We start from the raw sequence: 27,037 nt of genomic DNA, 5'->3' as shown, positions 1-27,037 counted from the left end.
GTGAAACTATCAATGTTTCGCGCTTGGATATCGCTCGAACTTCGACTGTTATTCTTAATCTTTGAATTTTAACGTACATAGTTTTACAATTTTACAACTTAGTGCTTTATATCGTAACTGTTACGATATAAAGCACTAAGTTGTAAAATTGTTGGAGTTGTTGGAGTTTGAATATGAAAGTAATGGCAGGCAACACTTGACACATGTAAGGTTACAGTTTTCGAATATCGGAATGCTTATTTAAATGTTTAAAACAGATGATTGTCTTCTCTTCAGTCAAAACAATTACTTCTCATCTAGACACGGACAGAGCAACATCTTAGGTTTTATAAAAATAAAATATTGTAATGGTGTAATGGTGTAATAGTGTACAAAGTGTTTGTAACGTAATGATTATAAATATATTAACCATGAAGCAGAGTGTTTTTAAATAGCCCCTTACCTACAGAACCCAATTCCCTCAAATTTAACCGTCCTACAGTAACTAATAATTTATCTACTTTTAATAAAAGATCAGGCGTTGCGTAATTGTTGTAAGACGTGCTGCCCACTGTTGCACTTGCGATGTCTTGTTGCACTCGTCTTAGTCTTACGTCTTGCGGTTGCCGTCGAACAATGCAATTACTTGAAGTGATTACGCAGCCTAGATTAAAGCAATGCAATATTATATTACTAAACTAATAACCTATAGGAAATTATTTGTGTTTGTTTTTTTTTTTCGAAAAACATCGATCAACGAAATATCGAAAAAATTTGGAGCAAAAGTTCATAATGTACCTTTATATCAAAAATATATTTTTTTAATAATTTTTCGCAGATTGTGGGTCAAGGCTAGCAGTCATCCATGTTGTTAATCAAGTGATCTAATTGATAATAGCGACTAACAAACTACATGTGTCATCGTCTAACAACGGCTTCCTCAAACTAATGCAAATAGTTGCACTTTATGCGCCCATAGTTCTAATCTAAAGTACCGGTGCTAATACAAAATTAAAGGCAGCACGAGTGTAACCACCATCCTCGCTAGCTTTGCTGCGGAGCAATTATATAGTTGGTTGGAATAGCTGCCTAACTAATACAATTTAATCATGAGTCTCAAGGTGGGTGGCATTCATATTCAGTGTGCTTAGTGCGAGATTTTTAACGATTTCGATAAAGTAAAAGTTAACTTAAATTTGTATGGAGTTGGAACGTTTGCCGCTAGGGGCGCTGTTCCAACTGCTTACTTGAGCGAAATTTTACGCTATCGAGAACGTAAAAAAACTCGCACCAAGCACACTGATATTTAAGGCCTCTAGTAGCCGTTTAACGTCAGGTGATCTGTGAGCTCATGCTCAAAACATTAAAAAGTTCATTTCAATTAAATTGATGTTTAGCTATTCTATAAATTATAGTATCAAAATTTAAATTGCATGTCTCTAGACACTTACGACGCAGTTCCCGCCTAAATAATTTTAACGATTTACGAGATACTTTCCCGAGCGGATCCGTTCTTTGGGTCACGTTGTACGAGCAAGGTGAAGTTTATTGTGGTTTCATATACTAAGTACACGTTCGGCTACAATAGATGTAGCCGTTTAGCTCGTTAAATCATGTAGGACGGGTGGTGAGTATTCAACTGAATGCGCGCAGTAAACAACGGTCACTAGTCCGTACACACTGGTCCACCCAGTAGAGCCGGTAGTCGGACAGAAGGCACACGTATCGAAATCACACAATATGTAAGTATACTCACACAAACTATACATACTACATACCCTAAAGGTCGACGATCAATTTGTTTATTTGTCGTATTTAATATTAGTCTATACTCTTAGCTTTCATTCTGTGATTTAAAAAAAACGTAACCGCGACAAGCGATCATTTGTAATGTCGGTTTTTGAGGCGCTGTTTGTGTTCTTTTTTGCAATTAGGTTTTCTCATTTATTCTGTTTACGTTGTTCTTGTTAAGACGATTTAGCAATTGCTAAACGCAGTGAAATCTAGTTTTTAGAAGCGCAAACAATCTCATTTACGTTTAGTAAATGAATATTAAATCAATTGAATGAAATCAGTTTTAAAATCAAGACCAATATTTTATCATACATATATACCTTTTTATATAATATGTACATATTTTATTCCATATTTTATTATATAATATTTTTTTAATTCTATGCATATCGTCTTTACTTTTTAAAAAACAATGTATAGAGTTGCGTTTTTATACAGCCAGTATTACTTAACTAACGAACCTAATTTTAGTAGAAGTAAGACTAACGTCATTGCCAAGCAGGTTAATAAATATGTTTTATGAATTACAGGAATATGCTTTAAGTCCTTTAAACTCTGTGTATTCATAGTCATTAATGGCAATTAATGACCATAAGACATCGGTTCAGCCCAGTTAACTCCTGTAATTCAAGGACATACTACGATTCGCGAGTCTGAGAGTAAACAAATCTTCATTGTTTAATGACAAAAATATTGTATTTGTTAAGATTGCTATAAGTTTCAAATTTTAACGTGATGTGAATGAGTATTATAAACCTCATGTGTATTGACTATGACTACATTTATCTAATTAAGTTAATTGACGATTACTATGTCAAATGAGAATACAAAAACCTACTGATAGATGTAAAATTATCGAATGTAAATAATGAACCATAGATAACAGCTATTAATAATTAATTAGTTACTAAGATTATCTACAAATTTTGAACACAGTAATGTACCTCATAGAAATAATTCCAAAAAATGTATACCACCAATATTTTCATCAGGTCCTTGCCAATTAACTTTTGATTGATAATAGTTATCTTGGGTTTTCACATGCTAAGCAACTAGGGTGCATTGAAAGACCACAAAAATCGAAGGTCCCCTACTAATGTTTTCTAACAATTGAATCTTCCAAATATCTACAACTTCGAAGTAGGTTTTTATTTATATACTTTGGAATACTAAATATTTTAAAGTATACATACCTACACACATATAGTAATAATTAATTATTGTAATTTGACAGACAGACAATTTAAGGTCTTCGCGTGTAGAAATTTTACGATTATCAATTGTTTTAAAATTTCGCGGGATCAACACTTTAAAACGGTAAGCTATAATATACAGTGATTGGCATTGAAAAACAACCGTCTGTGCAATGCTATTGTTTAATACATCCATCTCGAGATCTTTATATGTTACTTAATCTTGTTATTAAAGTTGTTGCGTTCTTACCACATCAAGGTAAGAAAATAAGGACTTGAAAAGATAATATTTTCTGGATGTTTTCGATACGATATATAGAAGTAGAAGGCTCAGCTTGTTATACTTCGAAGGAAGCAATAAAAAAAAAGAAATTGCTTATCTTACTGAAGTGAATTAAAATTATTCCGCCCAACGTGTCCGAGTATTGTTATAGGTGCACTGAGTTCCGAGATTAGATTTGAAATGTGAAATTGGGCGGTCATTAGTTTTGATTTTTGCAATGTACAATCACGATTATTCACCATTGGGGATGGGGATGATACGATATTAAAAAAATCGTTTTATTTTAATAATTTATTGAGTCGTATTACAAAATGACTACTGGCCACATGATTTTTTCTTGTGTTACCATTTTAAGTATTATTTTAGTGTGCTTAAGCTATTTTCAATTAATCATAGAATGAGTTTTTGTTGACAACATTCCCTTGTTTTGTCATTTATTAACAGGTTATATTAATATATGTTAATATTCTTTATTAAAGCCATCGATTATTCCGACGTAACAGATTTTCATTGATTGATAATAATTTAGTATGTGTAGTATAAAACAACGAACCATAATTATGATATTAAAAGTGTATTCGTCGCGCACACGACACCCACTCAAACGAAAATGCAATAACAAACCCCATTCATAACGAACGTAGCGATTGATCTAATCCAACGGCAGCTATCACATGATCGATCGGTCACATCTCCAACGCATGACCTAACTGCATAATTTGTCCTTTCTGGAAAATTCTAGCGGGAAATACTCCGCCGCGATCCGGATGACGCCTATTACGTTCATTGTCCAAGCAGACCCTGGCTTACACAATCATTGTAATACTCTCGAACTATCTTGAATGTAACCCGAACAAAGAAATACGCAAATACTTTTATATAGTCGTTTTCTATTATAACATGTTTGTGTCTGTTGGCTGGTTTCACAGGAATGTAAATTACAAAGAAAGCCCTCCCTTTTTCCCTTTTCGCTCTGTTGAACGTTTTGTTAATGTTTATTAAATTTACATTACGTTTAGTTACACGAAAATAAATATGTTTGGGTGAAAATGAAATTGGTTAAGAACGCTTTTACAATTAAATTATAAAATAGTTTCACAGTAGTTTTTATTTTATTTAATTTAATTAGTAAAGTTGTATAATATATTATAAATGTGACCTTGACTCTCATGTCACGATTTTTCTGAAGTATTAACTATAAACTATAAAGTCATTAAAATTCACAAATGTATCGATGTAAGTATGTGTATGCATGACGAGGTAACGACCTACTTGATTTGAAACGGAGTCCATTGACAGCCCAACGATAATGCTCGCATTGAGCCATTACAACTATCCCGCTATCCCGTTGTTTAGGCAGGAACGCGGCATAGCTCTAAAGGCGAGACACGAAGGTATCGCGGTGGTAAGAAGCCGTGTAAGATTCACACCATGCCCTACTGCTACCAATCGAGATAGGAAGCTAAGCGGAGGATCTAATTAATTAGAGCACTTTAAAGTCCCAAGTTATTAGGAGATAGGAATGTAAAATATGAAAATAATCATTTTCTAAGTTAAAACTTTTTAGCACCGTTGTGATATGATGACACTCGATAAAAATAAAAAGCGCCCCAAAAAGAAAAGAGAAAAACGTGTACATCTATACGATTTAGACCTGCGAAAGAATGAGATGTTATTAGATTTGTCGCTTGACTTCTACACATTTTTAAAGTGAGAAAAATATTGTGAACTGTAATTTGACGTACGCCAAACACAAATAATCACAAAATATAAGCTCGATTCCACTTTATTGTAGGTATTATGGTGGCAATGAGCATAGGCATGGCCATAGGCACTGGTACTTTACAGCATGTGGTTACTGAAGGCCACAGACCTGGTATCATGTAAAGTCATGAAGTTGAAATCTCAAATGTATTAATTATAGTTACAGCTATCTTACCTCAATTAGGAACAGTAGATAACGCCCGGCTAGTACTAAATATATTTCATAAGAGCAGTTTGCTTGGAAGTTTTAGGTCGTGGATAGGCTAGTACTCAAACTATATTTCGTCAGAGCAGTCTGATGGGAAGTCGTCATGTCGTGGATAAGGCGTCCAGTGTACTCGTGAAGTGTTAAAATCATGCGAGTAGTTAAATAATTCAATTGAGACTCCGGCCTCAAGGTCTCAAGATTGAAGAGCCCTCACGTTGTGATGTCTACGGTAACCACTTAGCACCGAATGAATCGCGAGTCCCTTCGTCCTTCAGGGTAAAAAAAAAATCTTAACATCATCCATTTTCTCATGAATTTCTCTCATTGTTCTCTTTCAGTTTTAAAATGACAACCTCACGCCATTAACGAACGCACAATGGCTCTCAAAACAAGCTTAGTGTTCTGTCTCATCGCAACGGGTCTTAGCTACGCTTTCAACGGGGACAGCTTCGAGCTGGAGTGCCCGGACGAGTGCGACTGCCACTACTTCAGAATCAACTGGGTCACGGACTGTTCAGAGAGTAACCTCACCGAAGTGCCATATGATGAGCTCAGCCTCAGCGTGTATATTCTAGATTTGAACGGCAACAACATTACAACCCTCAAGCCCTTCCCGAACGATATCAAGATGAGGAGATTGCAAATAGCCGATAATCGACTGACCAGAGTCGAACGTGAAGCGTTCAAAGGCCTGGAATACTTGATTGATATTGATTTATCTGGAAACAACATCAGTTATGTGGACCCTGAGGCGTTCTTGTGAGTAATCTATTTTTGTAATTCATTAGGCTCGAGACTTAACCTGTTTTTCAAGGGAATGGTCTCTAATATGACCCAACTATGTTATTAGTATTTTAAATTATTAAGGAAAATTTGTAAGATTGAATTAAACTTACCAGAAACAAGAAGTATAATATTTTTAAACGATTTGTAGGGTATAATCTCGCGTTATTGTTGTTGTTCATTATTATTACATTAACTAATCGTTAGCATAATGTTCCTAATGTCGACAAATGACACCTTAGTCTTCTGTGACCACGAAATCTGTAAAGTCTTCGAAACGTCGGAGATAATATAATAAACTGTTACACATTTGCTTTAATTATCTACTACTCAACAATATTTTTTTCACTTTACATTGAGAAATACAAAAATATTAAGAAACTTTATTGATTCTCTGAAAATCTGTAAATGCGCGTCATTTATATTATTGGATAAACGTTATTAATTCTACTCCATTCAATCGTTCTATAGAGACAGATTAACTTCAGTATATTACGCTTCAAGGATATTCACATAGGTATATTCTTTATGTTAGCACAAGCTGATGACAAAATCGTCCGAATTATTGCTCGTTTACTTATTGGAACGGCGGACGGTATGAAAATTGTCGAGAGGTACCGTGCTGCCAATATTAGATAATGGACACACAGAACGAATGCAAATTGGATTCGCTTATCCATACAGGATGGGTTATCCATACTATAGGATTATCCATACAGTTGGTACTTGATTTATTTATCACATAGTTGACAATTTACCGACGAATTATTTGGATTGGGTATGAATTACTTTTTTGTTCATTTTCGATCTCTTTAACTCTTAAAAATTTGTAGATTTTTAGGATTCAGGGCACTAGATATTAATTAAATCCGTATGGTTTGATACCTATAGGTTAACGTTTATTTCTAATGTGAGTTAATTGTGAGTTTATTTCCTTGAGGTTAGAATTAGAATAAATTAGAAAAAAAACTGGGCACACGAACCCGCACATTCGTTGTAACAGTGTCGTCTACCGCAACGGTAGAAAGCGTACTATAAGCCCGCACGGGTTGGAACAAATTCTGCCGCCAAATAGTTACGGTCTAAAATGTAGGTCAGTCATCATACTAAGCAATCGCGAATTAAGCTATGTCTCAAGGTGGGTAGCGGCATTCAAGTGATATCTATGGGCTCCAATAATCTCTTAACAGCTAGTAGCCGTGACTATATTCCCTATACTCACAACATACAGTTACGAATTATTTTAAATTTTCGCGGCTATCTGCATTACACTATTTTTTGCATTCAGTAGGCTAGACTGATGTAACCGTGATCATAGCCCTTGCAACCAATGAATAAATGTGAATATCGCGGTCACAGCCCTTTGAATAATAACGTGTGTAACGTCATATCATATTTCTTAATTGAAACGTATTTACGTGTATCATCTATGTTTTGAATTTCATCTGGTATTTTTTTTTCCATTTCGCAGGGATTCCCGCGGTTTGCTAAACGTGGAGCTTCAAGACAATCCAATAGGCAACGTCGAAGGCCCTTTCCTCGTTTCTCCAACGTTGCAGTATCTCGATTTAAGTAACTGCAATATAACCTCCATCAATTCTCAATTCTTTGACAATATCACAACCCTTATGACAGTAGACCTCTCCAATAATCCTCTCAAAAACTTAGCAACCGGCGTTTTCGATATCTTAACAAGCATAGAAACTTTGAAACTCAACGACTGCAAGCTCTCGAACATTTCAGAAGTTTTATTTGCCAATGCTGCACACCTCAAGAATTTGGAATTGGCCGGAAACTATCTAAAGCACACAGATTGGTCTGAAGTACTCGGAAAATTAGTCAGACTAGAATATCTGAATTTGAGGAAAACTGGTATAACATACCTTTCAGAAGACACATTTTCGAATTGTACGTATTTGGTGACGCTAGTACTTGCAGATAATGAGCTGCATGATTTAGACGTCGCTGCTACGTTGGGCAGTAGCGTGAATCATTTAGAATTGCTCGATTTATCCAATTGCCGCATCCAGGGCCCTCTGTCCGGCGAAGCGTTCGCTAATGCGACCAGATTGAAAAGTCTTTATCTTTCTGGTAATCCACTATTTGCGGCAGACTTACAAGAAGCACTCGCTCCGCTACCGAAATTGGAAAGATTGTTCTTAAGCAATTGTGGCCTACGCAATCTTCCAGATAACTTTAATGTTTTCGAAAATCTTTTAGAACTAGACATATCTCATAATCCTCTGAATAATGTTTTCACGAGACTTTTAGCTCCATTAGAAAAACTAGAATACTTGAATATGGGTCACAGTAATTTATCGTACATTGGGCCAGATTCGTTCGCCAAGATGACCTCGATGAAAAGACTAGTTCTCTCTGGAAACGACTTGCTGTCCCTAGAAGCCGGTCTCTTCGGTAATCTGACGCAACTAACTACGTTAGAATTAGAAATGTGTGGCTTAAAACGGCCCTTAAATGCTAACGTATTCTTTAAAAACCTAACATATATGGACTTGAGAGAAATAAAACTAGGAAGTAATCCTTTGGTTATTCCCGAAAAAGGACCCGTGTTCCCGAAACAGCTGTCGCAAGTAACGACGCTCGATTTAAGTAATTGTAATATAACATCACTCAATGTTGATGCTTTCAAAAACACAATAAACTTAACTGAACTGAATCTGTCAGGCAATAGATTAAGATCTAACGATGGAAATTTGGCATTTTTGGAAATCTTAAAGCATCTAGAGAAAATAAATCTAAGCTATAATAATTTAACGACAATCGATCCGCAAATTTTCACGCACAATCCGAAATTACATTCTTTGAACCTACTAGGGAATCCATTTATTTGCGATTGCAAGATCGCTGAGATGTGGGACTGGGCTAATATGATAAAGGGTGACTTAGACGTACTCGTTGGGGCCAAGAGTGCTGAAAAGGATATCGTTGTAAAAGGAAATAAGAAGAAAAAATATCTATACTGTCATTATAATGAAACTCAACTTCGAAATGCGAGTTTAATGTTAAACAAGACAGTACCAGGCAGAAGACCGTTCATAAAACCAAGAGAACTTATTTACGCTAACAGGACTTGGGCAAAATATGTGCGGGAATCTGGATGTGAGCCCGTCGTGAAAATATTGAGGCCCATAGCTTTGGTAGCAGAGATATTTGATTTCACGAACGGACCTAAAATACCTACCGGCGTTGTAATAGTGGCATTAATAGCGATTATCCTTGGTTTAGCCACGCTTATTATGACGATAAGGTTGTTCAGGAGAAACAACACCACGGAAATAGACTCTGAAACTAGCAGAAAATCAAGATAGCAAATGAAAGTTAATTAAGAAATGGTAGCAGTGCTATTTAGCACATAGGTATATGTATTAAGTGATAATTTTTTATTCCGTTCACGTCCAATAATGTTAGATATTATTTTGTATTTTCAGAACGTATAGATTCTATGATCTTCGATTTCAAGATCAATGTGTACGTCGAAGTAAATAGAAATATGTCGAATATAAATCTTCACGTTTCCGCTATTCAAACTAGTCATTTATTGTAACTCAAACGGAAAATCTTTCATCGTCCTAAAATATTTATAACTCTTAGATTTAGCTTTCACTATACGGTTACAAATAAACGCTGCAGCCTTACTTGTATTCATTTCTTCGATTTTCACTACATTGTAAACCGCCGCTAGAATGAAGGAAAGAAGTAAGCTATAAGCTTTATGTGTGTTAATTTTGGCAGAAGTAGTCATATTAACTGTGTAGACACTAGTCTGGAATAGCACTACCTTATCCCTTCCCGTGGGTGTCATATAAGATGACTTCAGAGTATCAGACTTCAGAGGCCTTAGCATTCTCTGAGTAAAATAATAGTAGGATACTGCGATCACCAACCGTTTTAGGGCATTGGTTGCCCAAAGTATTTTGTTCGGTTTTTCCGAGTCCTAAACATAATTAAAGTTACTTTTACGGTCATGCACGACCAAGGGCGGATCCAGCTTTGGCGCCAGGAGGGGGTCACATAGTCAAATTTAGATGCGTTCGTTCCCAAGCGTTTGCCATTATACAAAGTTATTATATTATTATATAAAATTAATTAAATATTGAAGGTATGTAGTTACATAAAATCTGTATGGTGACAAAATATATAAATAAAATCATTATATTCAATTAGTGGTCCACCTAAGTCCTGGAACCAGCTCAGGGGGTGGTCATGACCCCCATGACCCCCCCCCCCTGGATCCGCCATTGCGCACGACCGGCAGTCCGCGACCACGAAAACTGCAGGTAAAGTATTCGTGACCTCGGAAATAATTAAATGACATTTTAAAAAAGGCAACAATCCGTAAAAGTACTTTTAATTACATTGGTTGCCTGTTTTTGCGTAAAGCTGTGCGTTCCGGCTTGATGGGCGGGTCAGCTAATCCCCAATACAATTGAAATCAGGCGATCTATCGTCTGCTCATTTGCGGCTATAAACAATATATCAATTTCTAATCGGCATTAGTTTAGGAATACAACACGGTCACCACAGACCTGTTAAAATGTGTTTGAAAGTAGGTACATAAAGAATCAGCAGCTGGATGGTGTTAGCGAATGGATACGATGCTAAACTGCGCCATCTGCGATTTATGAGGAACAAGAAATGAACAGCAATAGCGAGCTAGTAGAATAATAAAATATGAAATCGACCTCCAAATCATTAATTATGTGAATGTGTTGATAGATGTGAAAGATTACTTCATTGCATTTATGGTCCTTTACATCAGCTATAACATTTTTTATTACTTAGATCGGTGGACTAGCTAACAGCCCACCTGGTGCTGAGTGGTTACTGGAGCCCATAGACATCTAGAACGTAAATGACGCCACCCACCTTGAGATATGAGTTATAAGGTCAGAGTATAGTTATAGCGGTTGCCCCACCCTTCAAACCGAAACGCATTACTGCTTCACGGCAAAAATAGGCGGGGTGGCGGTACCTACCCGTGCGGACTCACAAGAGGTCCTACCACTAGTAATTACGCAAATTATAATTTTGCGAGTTTGTTTTTTATTACACGATGTTATTCCTTCGTATATACGCTATCCTACGTAGGCAAAAAATAGAGGGGTACGAGGATACTGGCGCTGTTAATACTTCCAGTCCTACAGTAATAGCCTAGCGGCTATCTTATCAGTAGCAATTGAAAGCTCGGCCTCATATTCACGTGGAATCGTTGGACTCTGGTAACTACTCAACAAAAAGTAGGCTGTTTCTTGTTCGTGCCTCGACGACAATTACCTAATTCTTATATAGTTTTTATTTTTATTTTTTAGATCAACGATTGGTTATTATTAGGCTATTTGTGAATTTATCAAACTATTTCAATCAAATTATTACAAAGGTTTTTTTTAACGCTTATTAAACTGTTGGCAACTTGTCTCAGCGTTCATAATTGAGTTTTGCCCAATAGACGATTCGAATTTTTACTCTTTCGAGTTCCAAGTGGCCTTGGTATAATCATAATTTTCCGCACCTAATACTTAATTAAAGTAAATTCTTTGGAATCTGTGGGCTCTGATAGCCGCTAGTGGATCTTAAGCGCAACTGGCCATTTACGCCAATAAATAAAATAAAATGTTATCAAAAAATCTTAAATGTTTTTTTTTTCTTATTCGATATTCATTACTTTAACAAAAGATAGTTAGTAAAAGTTAGTAACCTAATTCATGAAATAAGTAAGTAAGCAATATAAAAAAATTGAGTTTCTGAACACAATTAGGTACTTACTTTGTAATTGTCATTAAAAGCCAGTTGAATGTAAATCAATGAAGGTTGCGATTTTCACAGAGAATATCACCTAAGTAGTTGGTAAAATATTTCGAAAACGATCTGTTTCCTCAGACGGTTGCTGTAAGTAGAAACGGCTTTTTTTAATCCGGCCAGAAGGCATGAAGAATTGTGATCGAAGACTTTTTGCTTATTCCACGGTTAGTGAGCTCGTCGGTTAGAGCCACTTTTCTTTGCTTTTTGTTGAAGAACGAACCCAAATTAGGACAAGTCTTGTATTTGCGGTCACGTAATACGCCAACGGCGAAAGTATTATTACACAAGTTATTTTATACAATGCTATTTAGTTTTATTTTCTAAAACCTGCAATGAAAGGAATAGTAGCTTCTGGGGTAAACTTTTATAAAAACAAAACAAAAGTACAAATGTTATTCTACTATAATAATCTAATTAAATTACTGTAAACCTCTTAAATAATAAATTAAAATAATTTATTTTTTATCAACTAGTCGGTTCTCCTCCTAACGTGCTCGTTTTCTTGATGTAAAAATTTTCTTTATATATTTTTTTTCGCATTCCCGGTTTCTCGCTCTCTGGCCGATTATTACTGGCCATAGCTGCGAGTTCACTGTCCAATAGTCTCGGAATTGCAATGGGCTCGAAACCGTATTGAAATTGAGGCTCAACAAACAAGGTTTTGCTCTTGTAGTTCTGATATGGTTGTGATGCATACGCGCTGTTATCACGAGGCGCCGCCTTGGAATAGTCGTATTCATAAACAAGGGGTTTCGCTTGATACTTTGCGAAGGTTTGTTTGGGTTTCTGATCCTCAACCGTTCCGAATACATACGGAACTACTGTGTACTTTGAACTTTGCTTCTCCTGGTTTTTATCGGTATCGTAAACGGTGTACCTTTCCGGTTTTTGATTCTTATATAATTTGTAGTAATCTACCTTGTTTCTGTAGCGATCAGTCAAACTTTGCGGTCGGCTTATAGAATAATCTAAGTAATAGTCTTCCTTAGTTTTGTCTCTAGCGTCTTTATAGTTAACGCGAGTGGTTTTTGGAAATTCGTCTCCGTGATCCTGATATTGCTGAAACGGTACATGCTCAATTTCGAAATTACTATGATCACGAGGTATTCCGTAAATTTCTGGATTATAAATATCCTTCTCTACATCGTCTGAATGTCTTTCGTAAGCAGGAAAACCGAACGCGGCATCTTTGTAGGCTTTCTCGAAATCTTCTTCGTTGTTTTCTTCGTGATCGATCATTTCAGCTTTCATCTGCTCGTGAATAGAATGCATTTCTTCAGGAGTTTCTTCTTGTATTATAACCTTCCGGGTTTTTTCATGTATATGCTGCGGGACATTATGCGGTCTTTCATGAATTATAGGATGATCAAAATTTTGTGGTGGTGACTGGTTTTGTGGCTGAGGTGGTTGTTGCTGTACGTGCTGTCCCGGATCGACTTTAATATGACCTAATTTATTGGGCGGGATCAACTGAATGTTTTCCTCGTAATGTGTCACAGGATGAAACTGTTCTGCATTTTGTACTGTAGCGTGTGGCCGTGAGTGATATTGGGGTTGTTTATTATGTTGCTCTTTCTTATATTGTTCACTGGGAGGTTCATGATATTCTTCTCTATGCTCAGGATGCAAATGTTTGCTGTTTTGTTGCACTGCTTCATCATCTTCATGTTGCTCTTCAGAACTCTCTTTTTCAGAACCATCGAAATGGGATTCTCCACTTGAATTTTCGGCGTGTTGAGAAGGTGCTTCTTGAGATTTTTCCTTTTCTTTCCCATTTTGTTCTTTATTTTGTTCTTCGGAATTAAACTTATATATCAACTGCTTTGGCTCTCCGTTACTGCTGTGATAGTATACTTTTTGAATCTTCGCGGGTTCATTCGAGCTGTGACTGTAGCTGTAATGAACTGGTTTCTTTGCAGTATTTGAACCATAAGTGTAATGCACTGGTTCAGAATTTGTCTCCTTATTGTAACTAACAGCCTTTTCTTTGTATGTCTCCTTATAATTTGGAGAATTAATTTCATAAGAAATTTCCGGACTTGCATTAGAAGTATCTTTAACTGTTACAGTGGGTGTATGAGGCACATCTCTTTGTATGTCAGCATCGTCTTCTGGCTGAGGGCGCTTTACTTTATTTTTTGGAGATGATTTCTGAGGTTTTCCTTTAATAAGTCCACTGTCATAAGATTTAGTCTTCTGAATCATAAATTCTTTTTGGTAGTTTTTGTTTTCTGTAATTTCTGGTTTAGGTAGTTTAACATATGTGGCTTGGTTGATCCTCGGTAAGAAATGTTGCACTTGAGGAACGAGTGGATTAGCAAACGTGAGTGGTTCTAGCAGGCTTAAGTCTAATAAAGGTAGCACGGGTTTTGTGTCCAAATTTATCACCGTCTTTTGTCCGTTAACAACAGTTGTAATTGCAGTTTCTTTGGCGGGCACGTCCTGCAACTTTGCCTTATCATTTTGGGCATTATCTTGTGCAGGATTTAGTTCGCTTCTGATTACCTCAGCATCTTTTAGTCCTTGTTGCAGGCGCTGGTACTTTGGACCGTTTCTTAAATTATAATTATCTTGAGATTGCGTGTTAGCATAAACTGCTTTATTACTTGTTGATTGTTGCTGAGCTGTTGGATGACTTTGGGATTGCGTGGCTGCTGGTGAATTGGGTGCTAGAGTTTTGATGTTTTCCCCATAAGCATATGGTTGTGAGGAGCCGAATCTATGCGCTACCTGTTGCAACGGCAGAGTATAGTGTGAATTCACAATAAACGGCGTTGGTTGTCTGTACTGGTAGTTGGGTGCTGCAGCGACAATTGGTTGGGACAGATGAGCCGGAAGTTCTTGAAGTTGCACAAACTGCTGTGGATAAGTCGTTTTATATGCCAATGACTGTGGCGATCCAATAAATCTGTTTCCATACGAATCCTTCAGATAAGCGTTTTGATAAGCCTCTTTCACTGGTACTAGTCGCGAAGCTGCCGTTCTAGGAGCAGATATGAACGGAACCGGAATGGAGTACGATCCGTAAGGTGTTGCGCTTGCGTACACGCCGACGGGAATGTTGCGATAAAGTCGCGGAGCACTTTCTGCACTTTCATTGTCTTTAGCTACACTCTTTGCGGAAGTCGAATCACAGAGCGCTTGTACAAACGCTAACAGGCACCAGACCGCGAAAAATGCCTGTAAAAGAAAATAAAACTTGATAAAAAAATTACAGTTACATATTTGTTCTCTGTGTGATGATTATGGTCTTCGAATTTTCAAAATATATTTTTTAATATTTTATTACCTGTCGCCCCATGTCGGTCACGTTGTGTCTGAGAGGGAGGGAGCGGCAATGCGCAGGCGCGCTCCCTTCTCGCGCTTTTATGCTAACGTACACGATCGCAACCACCGACTGCATTTCGTTTTTCTTACAGATTCCTCTCGACACCGAGTTATATCATTCGTACACTACTACTAATACTACAAACAGGTTATTCGATTAACTATAAAATGAAAATAAAGATAGCTTCCTGTATTAACAATAGAGACTTGTGCGACACTAGTCAGTGGTCGCCAACACTTATGTAAGCAGCGAATGGGTGATAGATTGCTTCATCGTAATTGATCGTTGAAATGAATTCCTATAAATGTTGTTTAATTTAATTTCATTGCGCCTACCACTATTTACTATGCACTACCTTTGGTTAACTGGTAGCTTGAGACTGGTAGAGAATGCCTTAGGCAATTAAGTCCGCCAATGTAAATTTTATATGAAGTGTAATAAATAAATAAAATAAATAATACAGTATATACAAGTACTTTTTGTTATGGTTAGTGAAAAGATGCGAGCGCTTCTCGATTGTTGAAAGCAAAAACACAACGAGTCGAATCGATGGTGCTATGGATTGCAGATTTAAGGGTGAAGTTACAACAGAAACGTCACGGCCTTTAAGTTTATTTGAGAAATACAACAGATGCAACAGATCAAAAAGACTAAGGACTTGACTGAAAATAATTAAAGAAGCAACTTAATATTTCAATAAACGTTAAGTTAACTGATTTTGCTTGCGAATTGTGCCAGCAGCCGTTTCAAATCTCCATCGTTTTATTGCAATGGCTATTTGACAAATATAGAGAATCAATCGGTATTTTTAACAGGCGCCCTCACAGAGCTCTCTGACACTCGGGACACATGAGCAAAACGAGCCTGGCTGGACCCTGTAGATTCCACACGAAAGAAGTGAATGCAGGTTAACTTCGATCTCATTCACTGTTACTGATTGTGGCAATAGCTTAACGTGCGGTGAACTGCGACTCGACCCGTCTCTAGAAATTAAACAATACCTATTGCTGTGACGCGAGTGTGTTGGCAAGAATATAGATAGGGCGTTCGTGCAAGACTCATATCGCTCCGTAGACCTTACCGATGCCAACATCAGTTGTGCTTGTGTGCTCGAGTTAAAAATAATAATTAAATCAAATGGATTTAAGTAGTAAGTGCGATAATGATCTCGAGAGGAAGAGCTACGTTCAAGCAAGTTTCATTACGCAATAAACTATTGATTACTTTCGTGATTAACGCTAGTTCCGTTACAGTTTTTACACGCATTGCAACATGTAAAACGGAAAATTTGTTTTACATATTAAATTGTTTTAAACTAATACATTTTTATCTTTATAACTTTGCTTGTATTTTTAATGCACTTAGGCTTATGAGATGCAGTGCCGGGGGCGCGGCCTAAAATGAGCCTTCTTTGAACAGCCTTTTATATGAATGTATTTATCCTGAAAGAACAGACGTGTTGACCATAATCTAGCGCTCTTCGCCGATGACACGGCTATCTACCACTCGTGTAGGAAGAAGTCGCTATTGCATCGGTGAATCCAGATCGCAGTAACCACCTTGGGACAGTGGTTCCGGAAGTGGCGCATTGACATCAACCCCACGAAAAGCACATTGGTGCTATTCAAAGGGGGTCGCCCCCCGAATACCACTTCGAGCAGCCCGCTCCTTAATGGGCGCGTTAACACCTCCGCCGTTAGCCCCATCACTCTCTTTGGCCTGCCCATACCGTAGGCCTCGAAGGTGATGACATTCCGACCCCACATCAAAACTATACGCGACCGTGCCGCCTTCATATTAGGACGCCTCTATCCCATGATTTGCAAGCGAAGTAAATTGTCCCTTCGAAATAAAGTTACACTCTACAAAACTTGCATACGCCCCGTCATGAACTATGCAAGCGTAGTGTTCGCTCACGCGGCCCACACCAACTTGAAACTCCTTCAAGTTATTCAATCCTAACCTAGCTGATGTCCAAGAGCATCTGCCTAAACACGGCGGTATGTTCGTACATCGTTTGGACATTAAATCCTCTTGGCTTAAAAAACAAGCCAACAAGCGATAACAATTTTTACTGGTGGTAGGACCTCTTGTGAGTCCGCACGGGTAGGTACCACCACCTCGCCTATTTCCGCCGTGAAGCAGTAATGCGTTTCGGTTCGAAGGGTGGGGCAGCCGTTGTAACTATACTTGAGACCTCAGAACTTATATCTCAAGGTGGGTGGTGCATTTACGTTGTAGATGTCTGTGGGCTCCAGTAACCACTTAACACCAAGTGGGCTGTGAGCTCGTCCACCCACCGAAGAAATAAATAAAAAAATCGTCCGAATTATGTACCTAATTATGTATGTATTTGTAATAAATATATATTTTATACAATTAATCAAATAATACAGTTTTAATTCTTGAAAAAAAATATTGTACTGGTTTTAAACACTTTATTCATAAAACAATACATCGTTATGTAAAACTTACGTCTATTCTAATTATTATTAATTTTCATATTTAGAATTAATACAACCCACGTTACTATTGTATTTTTAGGATTTTTTTAAAGCATGTATATTTTTTAACTGTTGTTGTAAACAGTACTACAAAGGCGCTTATTCAAGTGAAGGTTGAAAGTACAATTTATGTGCCTATCAGATTCCTATTCCTATTTTGGCTATTCCGTTTTGATTCCCTTTGTTATTTTTTTACATAAGACTATCGTTTCTAAGCGACAAATTAAATAATCTATCTCTATATTACGTTTACATGTAAATTGTATTTTTCCTAAATTTTACAGAAAAAGGCACCATAAATTGCAATTAATGACATTAGTCCTATTAAATACGAACCGGGAAACTGTTACAATACTTGTTAGTTCAATAGTTATACGTTACGAGCTCCCGACCCTCACTATACACATAAGCAGGGCGCAAAAACCACGACAAGTACAAAGCCAAAAGTGTTTTACGAGACTTTCTTCTTCTTCTCAATCGTGTCACTCCTGACAGAGTGGTCGTGATCGTCATGTAGTGTTGGTGGAGGCAGACTTGATGCGTCTCATGATGTCCCGCCATCTCTCCCTGTTCGAAGCCATTCAACTGCCCTCATTTAGGGGTCCGCAGCTCTTACGAGGTCCCCACGCTCAGGGGGCGCGCGGGGTGAGACTGGGCCGCGACTGCGATACCGCGGACCCAAGGATATTTTCATAATTAACCGGGTTTTTTTTTACTTAAACGATCCCCTAATTCCCGCCCTGTACACTAATATGGCATGAACTGTATATTATCATTGTCGAGCGAGTGAACGCAATGAATGTCTTCAGTTGGCCACTTATCCATGAATAAAAAAGTCGATGAGTGTATGTTCCCTGTAGACTCCGAAACGGCTAGAAAGACTTCGCCATCGGATCGAAGTCAAATCAAGACAAAGCGTACCGGGCTGACTAGTACACCTACATAATTAAAGGATTAACACGAAAAAAATCAATCTAAACGAATTTAACTCAATATTCAAATAACACTCTTTACTGCTCTAATTTTCGTGATGGTAACTTCTTGTAAGGCCATGCGAGTGAGCACCACTACCTGCCTGTACCTACCACGAAGCAGTAACGCAGTCCGGTTAGCAAGTAGGTATAGGCGGCTGCGTAAGTGGATGGATAACTTACGTTCTATATTCGTTCAACCACGCGTCCCGAAAGTTTGTAAGGTCCGTGGGCTCCTAACTTCGGCACCATGAGGACTGTTAGCTCATTCTACACATCTAGGACTCTTAAAAATAAAGAAACGAAATTCAAACAAACATTATTCGATTAAAAACTAGACACAAAAGTTCCGGGGGTCCGAGCGCTAATCAGAGAGCCAGAGCATAACTACTTTTATGTATCTATCTAATGTGTTTCTATGTCACAAATCCCTAATATACTACAATGTTACAAAACACAAAACTTATGTTATAGCAAACTTTACGTCAAAAATAAACATAAATTTTAACATAACATAACAAACGCATCAAAACTATGTATCTATTAGGAAAATTAAAACATTTCACTTCTTCATACAATACAGGGGCGGCATTAAATCGCATTACAAATTACAAATATGAAATAAGTAATGTTGGCCGTTTTCCGATTACAGCACAAGAGCGCATTATGCGGCATAATGCGCAACTAAGCTTCAGCATAATTCGGCATTGTGCGTCACTGAGTCGCATTATGCTCTGTAATTGGAAAACTACCATTAAGTAATGGCTGTAATTGGAAAACGGCCTATGTTTACTGAAACAACAATATCTAATTCAAATAAAAATCAAAACTCTGAAGATCCTATCCCCATACGTCTACGATCATCGACACACCTCGACAAAAGACGTCCACCCGACCTCTATGGACGGACATCTATTTAATTTTTAAGCTTTTAAATTAGAATATATTTTTTGAACATTTAAAATTAGTCCCAATACATATTATGTTGAGAGAGGAGATTTTAGAGAAAAAAGTTGTAAAGCCGAGGATAAGACAAAAAAAACTATACACAAATTCATACAAATAAACTAGTATACTATTACATACAAATAAACTATAGTAGCTTCGATCAATAATACTACTAGATTCGCGATTAGCGCTTCAAAAACGGCCCGAAAAATAAGACCACAAATAAATTTGTGGTCTTATTTCAAATTAGTATGGTCCAATCATAGCCAACACTAAGACGTCAAAACGCTGCAATGCGCGTTCAAAAACTGAGTAAAAAACCACCGTAACACCAAGGTTTTGGAAGGAATATCTTTTTTTGGTAAATTTATATTATTAAGTGTTTTTCATAAAATAATAAACACAATTATATTGTAAATAAAACAGAATTTACGAATATTGTAATTGTTTGGCCAATGTTTGCAACAAGGCACCAACTATTGTAACAAACATCACCTATTCTTGGACAGGGAATGCATAGAGTAGTTTTGTTATTTTATAATGTTATTTTTGTTTGTAGATTTCCTAGTAGCCCCTTGTCGCTGTGCACAATGGATATATATTGTCGCGAAAGAAAGAGAAGAAATATAGAACCCTTATAAAAATTCTAGAATTGTTCAATGGTGGTGGCAAATCAATGCAAAAAAGTATTAAAAAAACTTTATATGTATGTGTAAATATTTTAAGCGTATATGCTGAAAAGGATTTGTTTTCTGGGGGAAACGAACACAGCCATAAAATAAGCCTAAATTAAACTGATTATAGAAAAATTCATTGATATAAGATTACATTATATTTGTAAAAAAGAAACCGCTCATATAAAAATGACTTCTAAAAGACAGCTTTATAACAAACTGAATCTGTTTAAAGGTAATTAAACCTACATTATTGTTTTAATTACTTCTGTATAAAGAATACGTGGAAAACATGTTTCGTGTTTCCTTTCATATTTTTTTTACTTTATTCAATTTTATTTTTTATCACCTATTTGTTGTAATAGCGGCAATGTAAAATATTATCTACTACTTTTTTCAATCGGTCAAAAATAGTTGCGACCATACAAAACAAACCTAAAACAAATATGTATATTCTGCAACTCTATGTCTTTCAATACTTACTGTGTTCTGAGCATTGAAATGTAATACCAAGAACTACATCTAGTTCCACAATACAATAAGCACGAAATTTTAAACAAATATTTTTAACCTTATAAATTAGGCTTTAAGTATCATTTTAGAATAAATATTTTTGTACTGATGACTTTTTATGTTCAAGTGACATTTTAAATTTATTCCATAATATTCTTTTTCTGACGAAAGGACCTAAATACATATATTTTGCAATGGTAATTAAACTTTATGTTTAAGTATTAAGGTTTATAATAAACTGAAGTCGTTAACATTATTAAACTTTTTTCTAAGAAATGAAGATGTTTTCGTGTCTGCAAACGTGGCCACTGGAGCGTCTTATTTTTGTTCCTGATCCTTAATCTAGTACTATTATTGATCGAAGTATAGTAGAATTATTTTGTCCGTGCAGTTTGGGTCATAAAAAATCGGAGCGGTGCAGCGAGTATTTCGCTCTCTCTTCCACTCACGAGCCTTATGAACGGGCATAGTGATGTGCATTATTGTTGTCGATAACCGTTATCGATAGAGTATTTAGTTTTGTCATTTTGTGGGTTAGTGATAAAAATGAAAGAAAAAATCACTAATCGAACACTTACACAACATATCGCCGCAGCAAGTTAACGAGAACGGCAGAAATTAACACTTTGTAACTTTTCGGGATCTATTCTCATTTCAGTGAAAATTTTTAACACATTGTTGATAATAGCACGTGCTTGTGCTGGTATATATTTTTGCCAACAAGCAAAATATTTGAATAAATTCTGTCGTTTTGTTACAAAACAAAGGAGTAGCCATTGTGTCACTGAAGAAATTCAGAGAGCGAATGCACAAAATCACATTTCTCTTCGACATATGTCCTATAATTTGCAGGTAGGTACAACAAATGACTCGTAACATTACACCACCTCATGTCTCACCACCCTTCGTATACCACCCCGCCGCTGTGTGTGTGACTCATTTGTTTTTATCGATAATGGCGTTGCGCCCGCGCAACATTTTCACCGCCCTAGCCGGGCTATGTTTTATGACCCAAACTACACGGACAAAATAATTCTACTATAGTATACTCAGTATAGGGCAAACGTATTTGACCAACAGACACAGCCCACTGAGTTTCTCACCGGATCTTCTCAGTGGATCGCGTTTCCGATCCGGTGGTACGAAACACTGCTCTTGCTGGGGCCAGTATTAGCAACACTTTCAGTTTGAGCCCCGTGAGCTCACCTATACGCTAGGCCCTAGCGGCTACGGTAACGCTGGTATAGCCTCTCAAGGCTATCAGCACAGCTAAGAAAATAAAAGCAAACGTAACTGGCAAAGACAAAAGAATTAAGTACCATTATAATAAATAAATAACAGGGAACAAATAACGCACCATAGACTGACATGCATACTTATATACGTCTAAATACATATATAGATAATAAATAACCAGACAAAGAGCAAACGTTTGCAAAGGTTTGCCCTGATGTTTGAATCGAATCCACGACCCTTGAGGCAACAGCCAGGGGCGCTAATTACTGTACTACGGAGTCAGTCAAAGCCATTTCCTCCCTCTACCTCTAAACTGATTTTTTCGTTTCGTTTTTTGTTTCTTAATAGCTATGAACGTTCTATAACGTTATTAATAACAAAAATTACAGTTTCATTAAAAAATTTAGTACTTTAAAAAATATATTGAAGAACTGTTAGAACGAATAGAAAAAAATAGAACCAGTTTTGTTTAAATGTCAATAACAAACAAAAGAGAAAATGTATACATGTGCAAATTTCGTTAACTGGTCTTACTCACTTTTATTCATTAAAAGCAATTTTTAGGTGAAGCCAGTAAAACTAGCATACAGTTCAACTGTACACACCGATATTTTGTTGCTTAGTGGGTTGGACGACCCACTTAAGACCAGAGTTCTATGTTTCAGTTGTATAAGCACAAGGGCTGCCCTACCCTTCAAACCGAAACGTATTACTGCTTTGCGGCAAAAACAGGCAGGGTGGTGGAAACTACCTCTATAAAATTCAGAAAATGCATTGTGGTGAACAATTAGTGTCAATATTTTTTATTAGTGTGAGTTCCTAGCTCCTGAGCTAGCCTTCCTACATGTGTATGCAAATTATTTATATATTTTGTAAGAAAAGCCCTTAGATTCCTGATCAGATAGAACGGTTTATTGAACATGTGAGAGGTTTAACGACGAAGGGAAGATGTTCCACCGAGCGGGTGATATTGCTCGGTAGACCGACGGTCCGAATGCCGTTGTTCGGAATCTGTATATATGTAAGTTTATCTTGAAAATGTCACTAGCGAGACTCAGGCATCAGTCAAATATCTTTTGTTCTCTGTTGGTTACCCGCCCCAAACATTGTCATTGCACAAATCGAGTAAAAACCATTTATGATTCAATCACTAAAAACAAATAACATTATATTGTTTGCTTCCTGGACTCAATTACTATTCTTCGAACATTTGCACATTTTAACACAGTCACTTTAACAAAACACGATCAAACACCAAGTCTATTGAAAACGTTTCTCGTAATGGTTAAGTTATTCGCACTTTGGTTGCCCAATCTGGATTTTACACTGGTTTCGGTCATAGACAATCTCCTCTCTGGTTTATTAAAAATTTGTGTGGCTTTCTTGGGTTGAATCTTTTTATTTATTTCAATTTCTTTGTACTGTATTTGATTTGAAAATTTCACAGATTTAGGTTTAGCTAATTTTTCTTTAACGCTGACCGGTATCTCATCAGCTCTCATGGTACAGTTGATCTTTCTGATGTTGTTCTTTGAAGTAGTTACCATCACTGTTTTCTTTGTGGGTGGGGAAGCTTTCAAAATGCCTTCATATTTAAGGGCATCTTTCTGCATCGGTATGACGTGGTCCACTTGTGCAGATTTTGCACCCAATCTCGCGTATATGGGCTTAGCGGACGGTTTTGTTGCATTGGTAACTGATTCGTTGCTACCAAGACGAGAGAACACCGTTTGCTTGTTAGATGGTGCTGTGAAAATATTATATTTGCTAATGAAATTTTGTAAATCAAGGTATCAATAAGGTATTATTAATAAATGAAATTGGTTACTAGGAAACTCATTAATGAGTAACTCATTCTGTTCAAATAAATTATATATATATATTTTTTTTTTTTTTTATTGCTTAGATGTTTGGACGAGCTCACAGCCCACCTGGTGTTAAGTGGTTACTGGAGCCCATAGACATCTACAACGTAAATGCGCCACCCACCTTGAGATATACGTTCTAAGGTCTCAGTATAGTTACAACGGCTACCCCACCCTTCAAACCGAAACGCATTACTGCTTCACGGCAGAAATAGGCAGGGCGGTGGTACCTACCCATGCGGACTCACAATAGGTCCTACCACCAGTGATAACTCATTCATTATATAACTCATTCATAAATTATAAACACCTACCATAGCAAAAATCTCTATCATACCACATGACCAGATGCTGACTATGCCTAATTTCAGTTCAGAAGTCCTCATGGGTAATACAGGGCCAGTAGTGTGGTATCAAGTAATTTTCAAATGCTTTAGTAAGAAGTGTTTACCTTCACTGGTAACTAGTTGGGTCAGCCCTGTTGATCCAAAGCGAATGAGACGTGCTTTCTTCAAGTTCTTTTCACTTTCATCACTGTTAACAGAAAAGTTATTCTTAAAAAAATATTTAATTGCATTCACACCACTGTGGCAGGTAGCCATCATAGAACACAACATATTTAACAAAAGTCGTAAGCGAGATTCAGGCATCTGTCAAACATCTTGTGTTCTATGATGGGTAGCCACTTAAATGGTTTTAGTTCTAAATAGCAAGCATAACTTGAGATATAAGTATCAATGATACTGCTTTTTTACCCCTTATGACCCACAGAATGATTATTTTGCAGTAGAAATAGGCAGGATTGTGATAAAGATATCACAATCCTGCCTATTTGGTAAGAACCATTTTCTCATCTTATACATATCTGTTAAGTAGGTGACTCTTTAACCTACCTGGGGGATTTGGGCACTGACTCGTATAACTTGATTTAAGCATATTACAATATTAGTGTTATAAGTACATATATGTGTTTCTTTAACTTACATATTGTCATTAGGTTGAACTGCTTTCCGTTTCAATTGTGGTGAGGGGCTGGGTGATTCAGACTGAGAATTGCGAGTGTAATGTTCCAAGATTCGACTAGCCGCTGTAATAATTAATTTTATTAGCATTAATGTTTTTTTATTTTTCTCCTCTATTTGTTTTTGCCATGCTATATTGATGGTCAATCAAAATTATTAAGTTTATATTTTGGGCAATACAATAATTAATTATAAATTTTAATTATTAATGTTAAAAATGACAAGTGAGTGATGACCATTATCAGTCAGAAAGATATAGAGTCCACATCATACTTCACCTTTGTTACCAATAGAAATTATAATATGAGAAAGAAATCGGATGTTGTATTTTCTATGATTCTTGAAAACAGTCTTGAATGACTTACGTGATGAAGGTTGTGGGAGTGTAGAGCGACCTGTGATGGCCGCCACAGGCACCTTGTTCACACTAGTATTACTAAGCACCTTATCACGAGCTGCATTTTCGTGTACTTGTTTTGAATGACTGGAAAAGACAAAATATCATTTTCAAATCTAAAGCCTCATGAGTAGTAAGTAACTTATGTGTTAGTGTGCATTGGCTTCTACAGATCTCTGTGTTTAAAAAGCCCATCCAAAAATGTGTTATTGTGACTTTTATATATAAAAATGTATATATTCTATTTTAGATTAGCCCCTCAAGGTTACTAGAATAGGTTGAAAAAAAACATTGTAAGATGTAATCCCAGGCCACTTTGTAATCATTGTCCATAGAATTTACAATTTTATGCCAATCATGTGATGTAAGGTCAAAATCTTACTTTTACTGTTAGCTGCTACCCTTTTAAATAAAGCTTCCCAATTTCAATTCAATTCAATTCAATTCCAAGTTGTGTGATTTACTTCACTTTTAAAATGTGTAACTAGAACACTGAACTTGCTAAAATACAATTACAATGGGTATCTTGCCGATTAAGCTAACGATACAAAAACATTGATAAGCAATACATTTCAGTATTTAACAAAAATAGGATTTTAACTAACCGCAATATAGCAATAACATCACCCATTCGTGTTATCCCCATGTCTCTGAGGTACTCCTTATTCAGATCCAACAGCATATCACTCTGGATCCTGTTCTCGGTAAATGTAAGTGCATATGTAGCAGCCACATCTGATGGTATACCAGCTGTTGTGAAGAAACTTACCCACATACCTGAAAATGAGATTTCGTCTTTTACTTATTAGACTCTGAAGAATCTCTGAAATAGTCTGTTGCTTGTTCAATACAGGATCATGCAAAATTCCTCATTGGATTAGTGTTCAGTCCAACAGACCCAAGTTTTATTATGTGTTTTTAGATTTGTTTTTGTATCTCAAATAGTGATAAGCAATAAAGTGTATGCTATTTACTAATTACTTAGCATAAAAGAACATACGTGCAAAGCTTCTTTTCATTAAAACAAGAAAAATACCACGGGCGAATCAAGTGGAGGAATTTATTATTTACAAATTAATCTGGACTATATTTTTCAGTAGTGTTTCATTATAGTATACCGGAAAATTATCGGTTTTAATAAAAAAATATTGATTTTCTGTGTGTAAGTTTAAGTAATGGAATGATCGGAACGAATAAATATCTGTCCAAAAATGTTATTAGAAGACGCCAAATATAAGCTAACATAGTGAAATCGAATTAAACATATTATGATTAACTTACCGGTTAGGTTTGAATCCATTTTGTTGTTTTTTACATTCATTTTAGAATAAATATCAAATTACATTTCACGACACGATTACGGAGTTTACCTTCAACCTTGATTTATTACGTTAAGTGTATAATCTATGTTTACCACCATAGATTTTTTTTGGTACAATTTTTCCTTGTTAGGAGAAGCAAGGGGATCTAAACCCATACAGCCTTCTACCATAGATAATATACTTAGTATTTGAGAGATAATACTCTTCTAAGTCTTTTAAACGGTGGTAGGACCTCTTGTGTGACTATCACAGATATTAAACAGTTAATAAACCACCCTTTAAACCTGAAGGAAGACTAAATAGACAAAATAAAACAAATCACACAACTTCACTCGTATTCCCGCCAAAAGTCCTTGTTTTTTATTATTCATAAACTATAGATAATTAAAGCAGCGAATTATAAAAATCTTATTACTTGACGCTGGCTAATGCA

At 36.4% G+C, this 27,037-nt stretch overlaps 3 protein-coding genes across 3 annotated transcripts; 1 reads left to right on the top strand and 2 right to left on the bottom strand.

The window, feature by feature from the left end:
• Positions 1-1,581: 1,581 nt before the first annotated feature.
• LOC114251758 (uncharacterized) lies at positions 1,582-9,670 on the top strand. Its single transcript, XM_089727302.1, has 3 exons — positions 1,582-1,721; positions 5,560-5,980; positions 7,476-9,670. The coding sequence occupies exons 2-3, from the start codon at positions 5,598-5,600 to the stop codon at positions 9,331-9,333; spliced, it is 2,241 nt and encodes a 746-aa protein (XP_089583428.1). The 5' UTR covers positions 1,582-1,721; positions 5,560-5,597; the 3' UTR covers positions 9,334-9,670.
• A 2,065-nt stretch (positions 9,671-11,735) lies between these two features.
• On the bottom strand, positions 11,736-15,350 carry LOC114251757 (uncharacterized). The gene is made up of 2 exons (XM_028186140.2): positions 15,114-15,350; positions 11,736-15,004 (listed from the first exon to the last, which is right to left on the bottom strand). The coding sequence occupies exons 1-2, from the start codon at positions 15,225-15,227 to the stop codon at positions 12,290-12,292; spliced, it is 2,829 nt and encodes a 942-aa protein (XP_028041941.2). The 5' UTR covers positions 15,228-15,350; the 3' UTR covers positions 11,736-12,289.
• Positions 15,351-17,576: 2,226 nt separating this feature from the next.
• On the bottom strand, positions 17,577-26,691 carry LOC114244071 (uncharacterized). The gene is made up of 6 exons (XM_028175786.2): positions 26,564-26,691; positions 25,888-26,059; positions 25,251-25,369; positions 24,848-24,950; positions 24,315-24,397; positions 17,577-23,745 (listed from the first exon to the last, which is right to left on the bottom strand). The coding sequence occupies exons 1-6, from the start codon at positions 26,601-26,603 to the stop codon at positions 23,246-23,248; spliced, it is 1,017 nt and encodes a 338-aa protein (XP_028031587.2). The 5' UTR covers positions 26,604-26,691; the 3' UTR covers positions 17,577-23,245.
• Positions 26,692-27,037: the final 346 nt, after the last annotated feature.

The sequence above is a fragment of the Bombyx mandarina genome, chromosome 05 (genome assembly GCF_030267445.1).
Source record: "Bombyx mandarina strain Sakado chromosome 05, ASM3026744v2".
Lineage (NCBI taxonomy): Eukaryota > Metazoa > Arthropoda > Insecta > Lepidoptera > Bombycidae > Bombyx > Bombyx mandarina.
The sequence above is the reverse complement of the archived record's forward strand: the minus strand, read 5'-3'. Positions and strand labels throughout refer to the sequence as shown.

Bases quoted from the DNA above. Each gene is read 5' to 3' on its own strand.
- LOC114244071 (XM_028175786.2), bottom strand. From the start codon at position 26,603: ATGAATGTAAAAAACAACAAAATGGATTCAAACCTAACCG. The intron at 25,370-25,887 runs GTTAGTTAAAAT...TGTCTTTTCCAG, and splicing joins GATGTTATTGCTATATTGCG to TCATTCAAAACAAGTACACG. The intron at 23,746-24,314 runs GTAAACACTTCT...ATATTTTCACAG, and splicing joins CCAACTAGTTACCAGTGAAG to CACCATCTAACAAGCAAACG.
- LOC114251758 (XM_089727302.1), top strand. From the start codon at position 5,598: ATGGCTCTCAAAACAAGCTTAGTGTTCTGTCTCATCGCAACGGGTCTT. The intron at 5,981-7,475 runs GTGAGTAATCTA...TCCATTTCGCAG, and splicing joins GTGGACCCTGAGGCGTTCTT to GGATTCCCGCGGTTTGCTAA.
- LOC114251757 (XM_028186140.2), bottom strand. From the start codon at position 15,227: ATGCAGTCGGTGGTTGCGATCGTGTACGTTAGCATAAAAGCGCGAGAA. The intron at 15,005-15,113 runs GTAATAAAATAT...TTTCTTTTACAG, and splicing joins TGACCGACATGGGGCGACAG to GCATTTTTCGCGGTCTGGTG.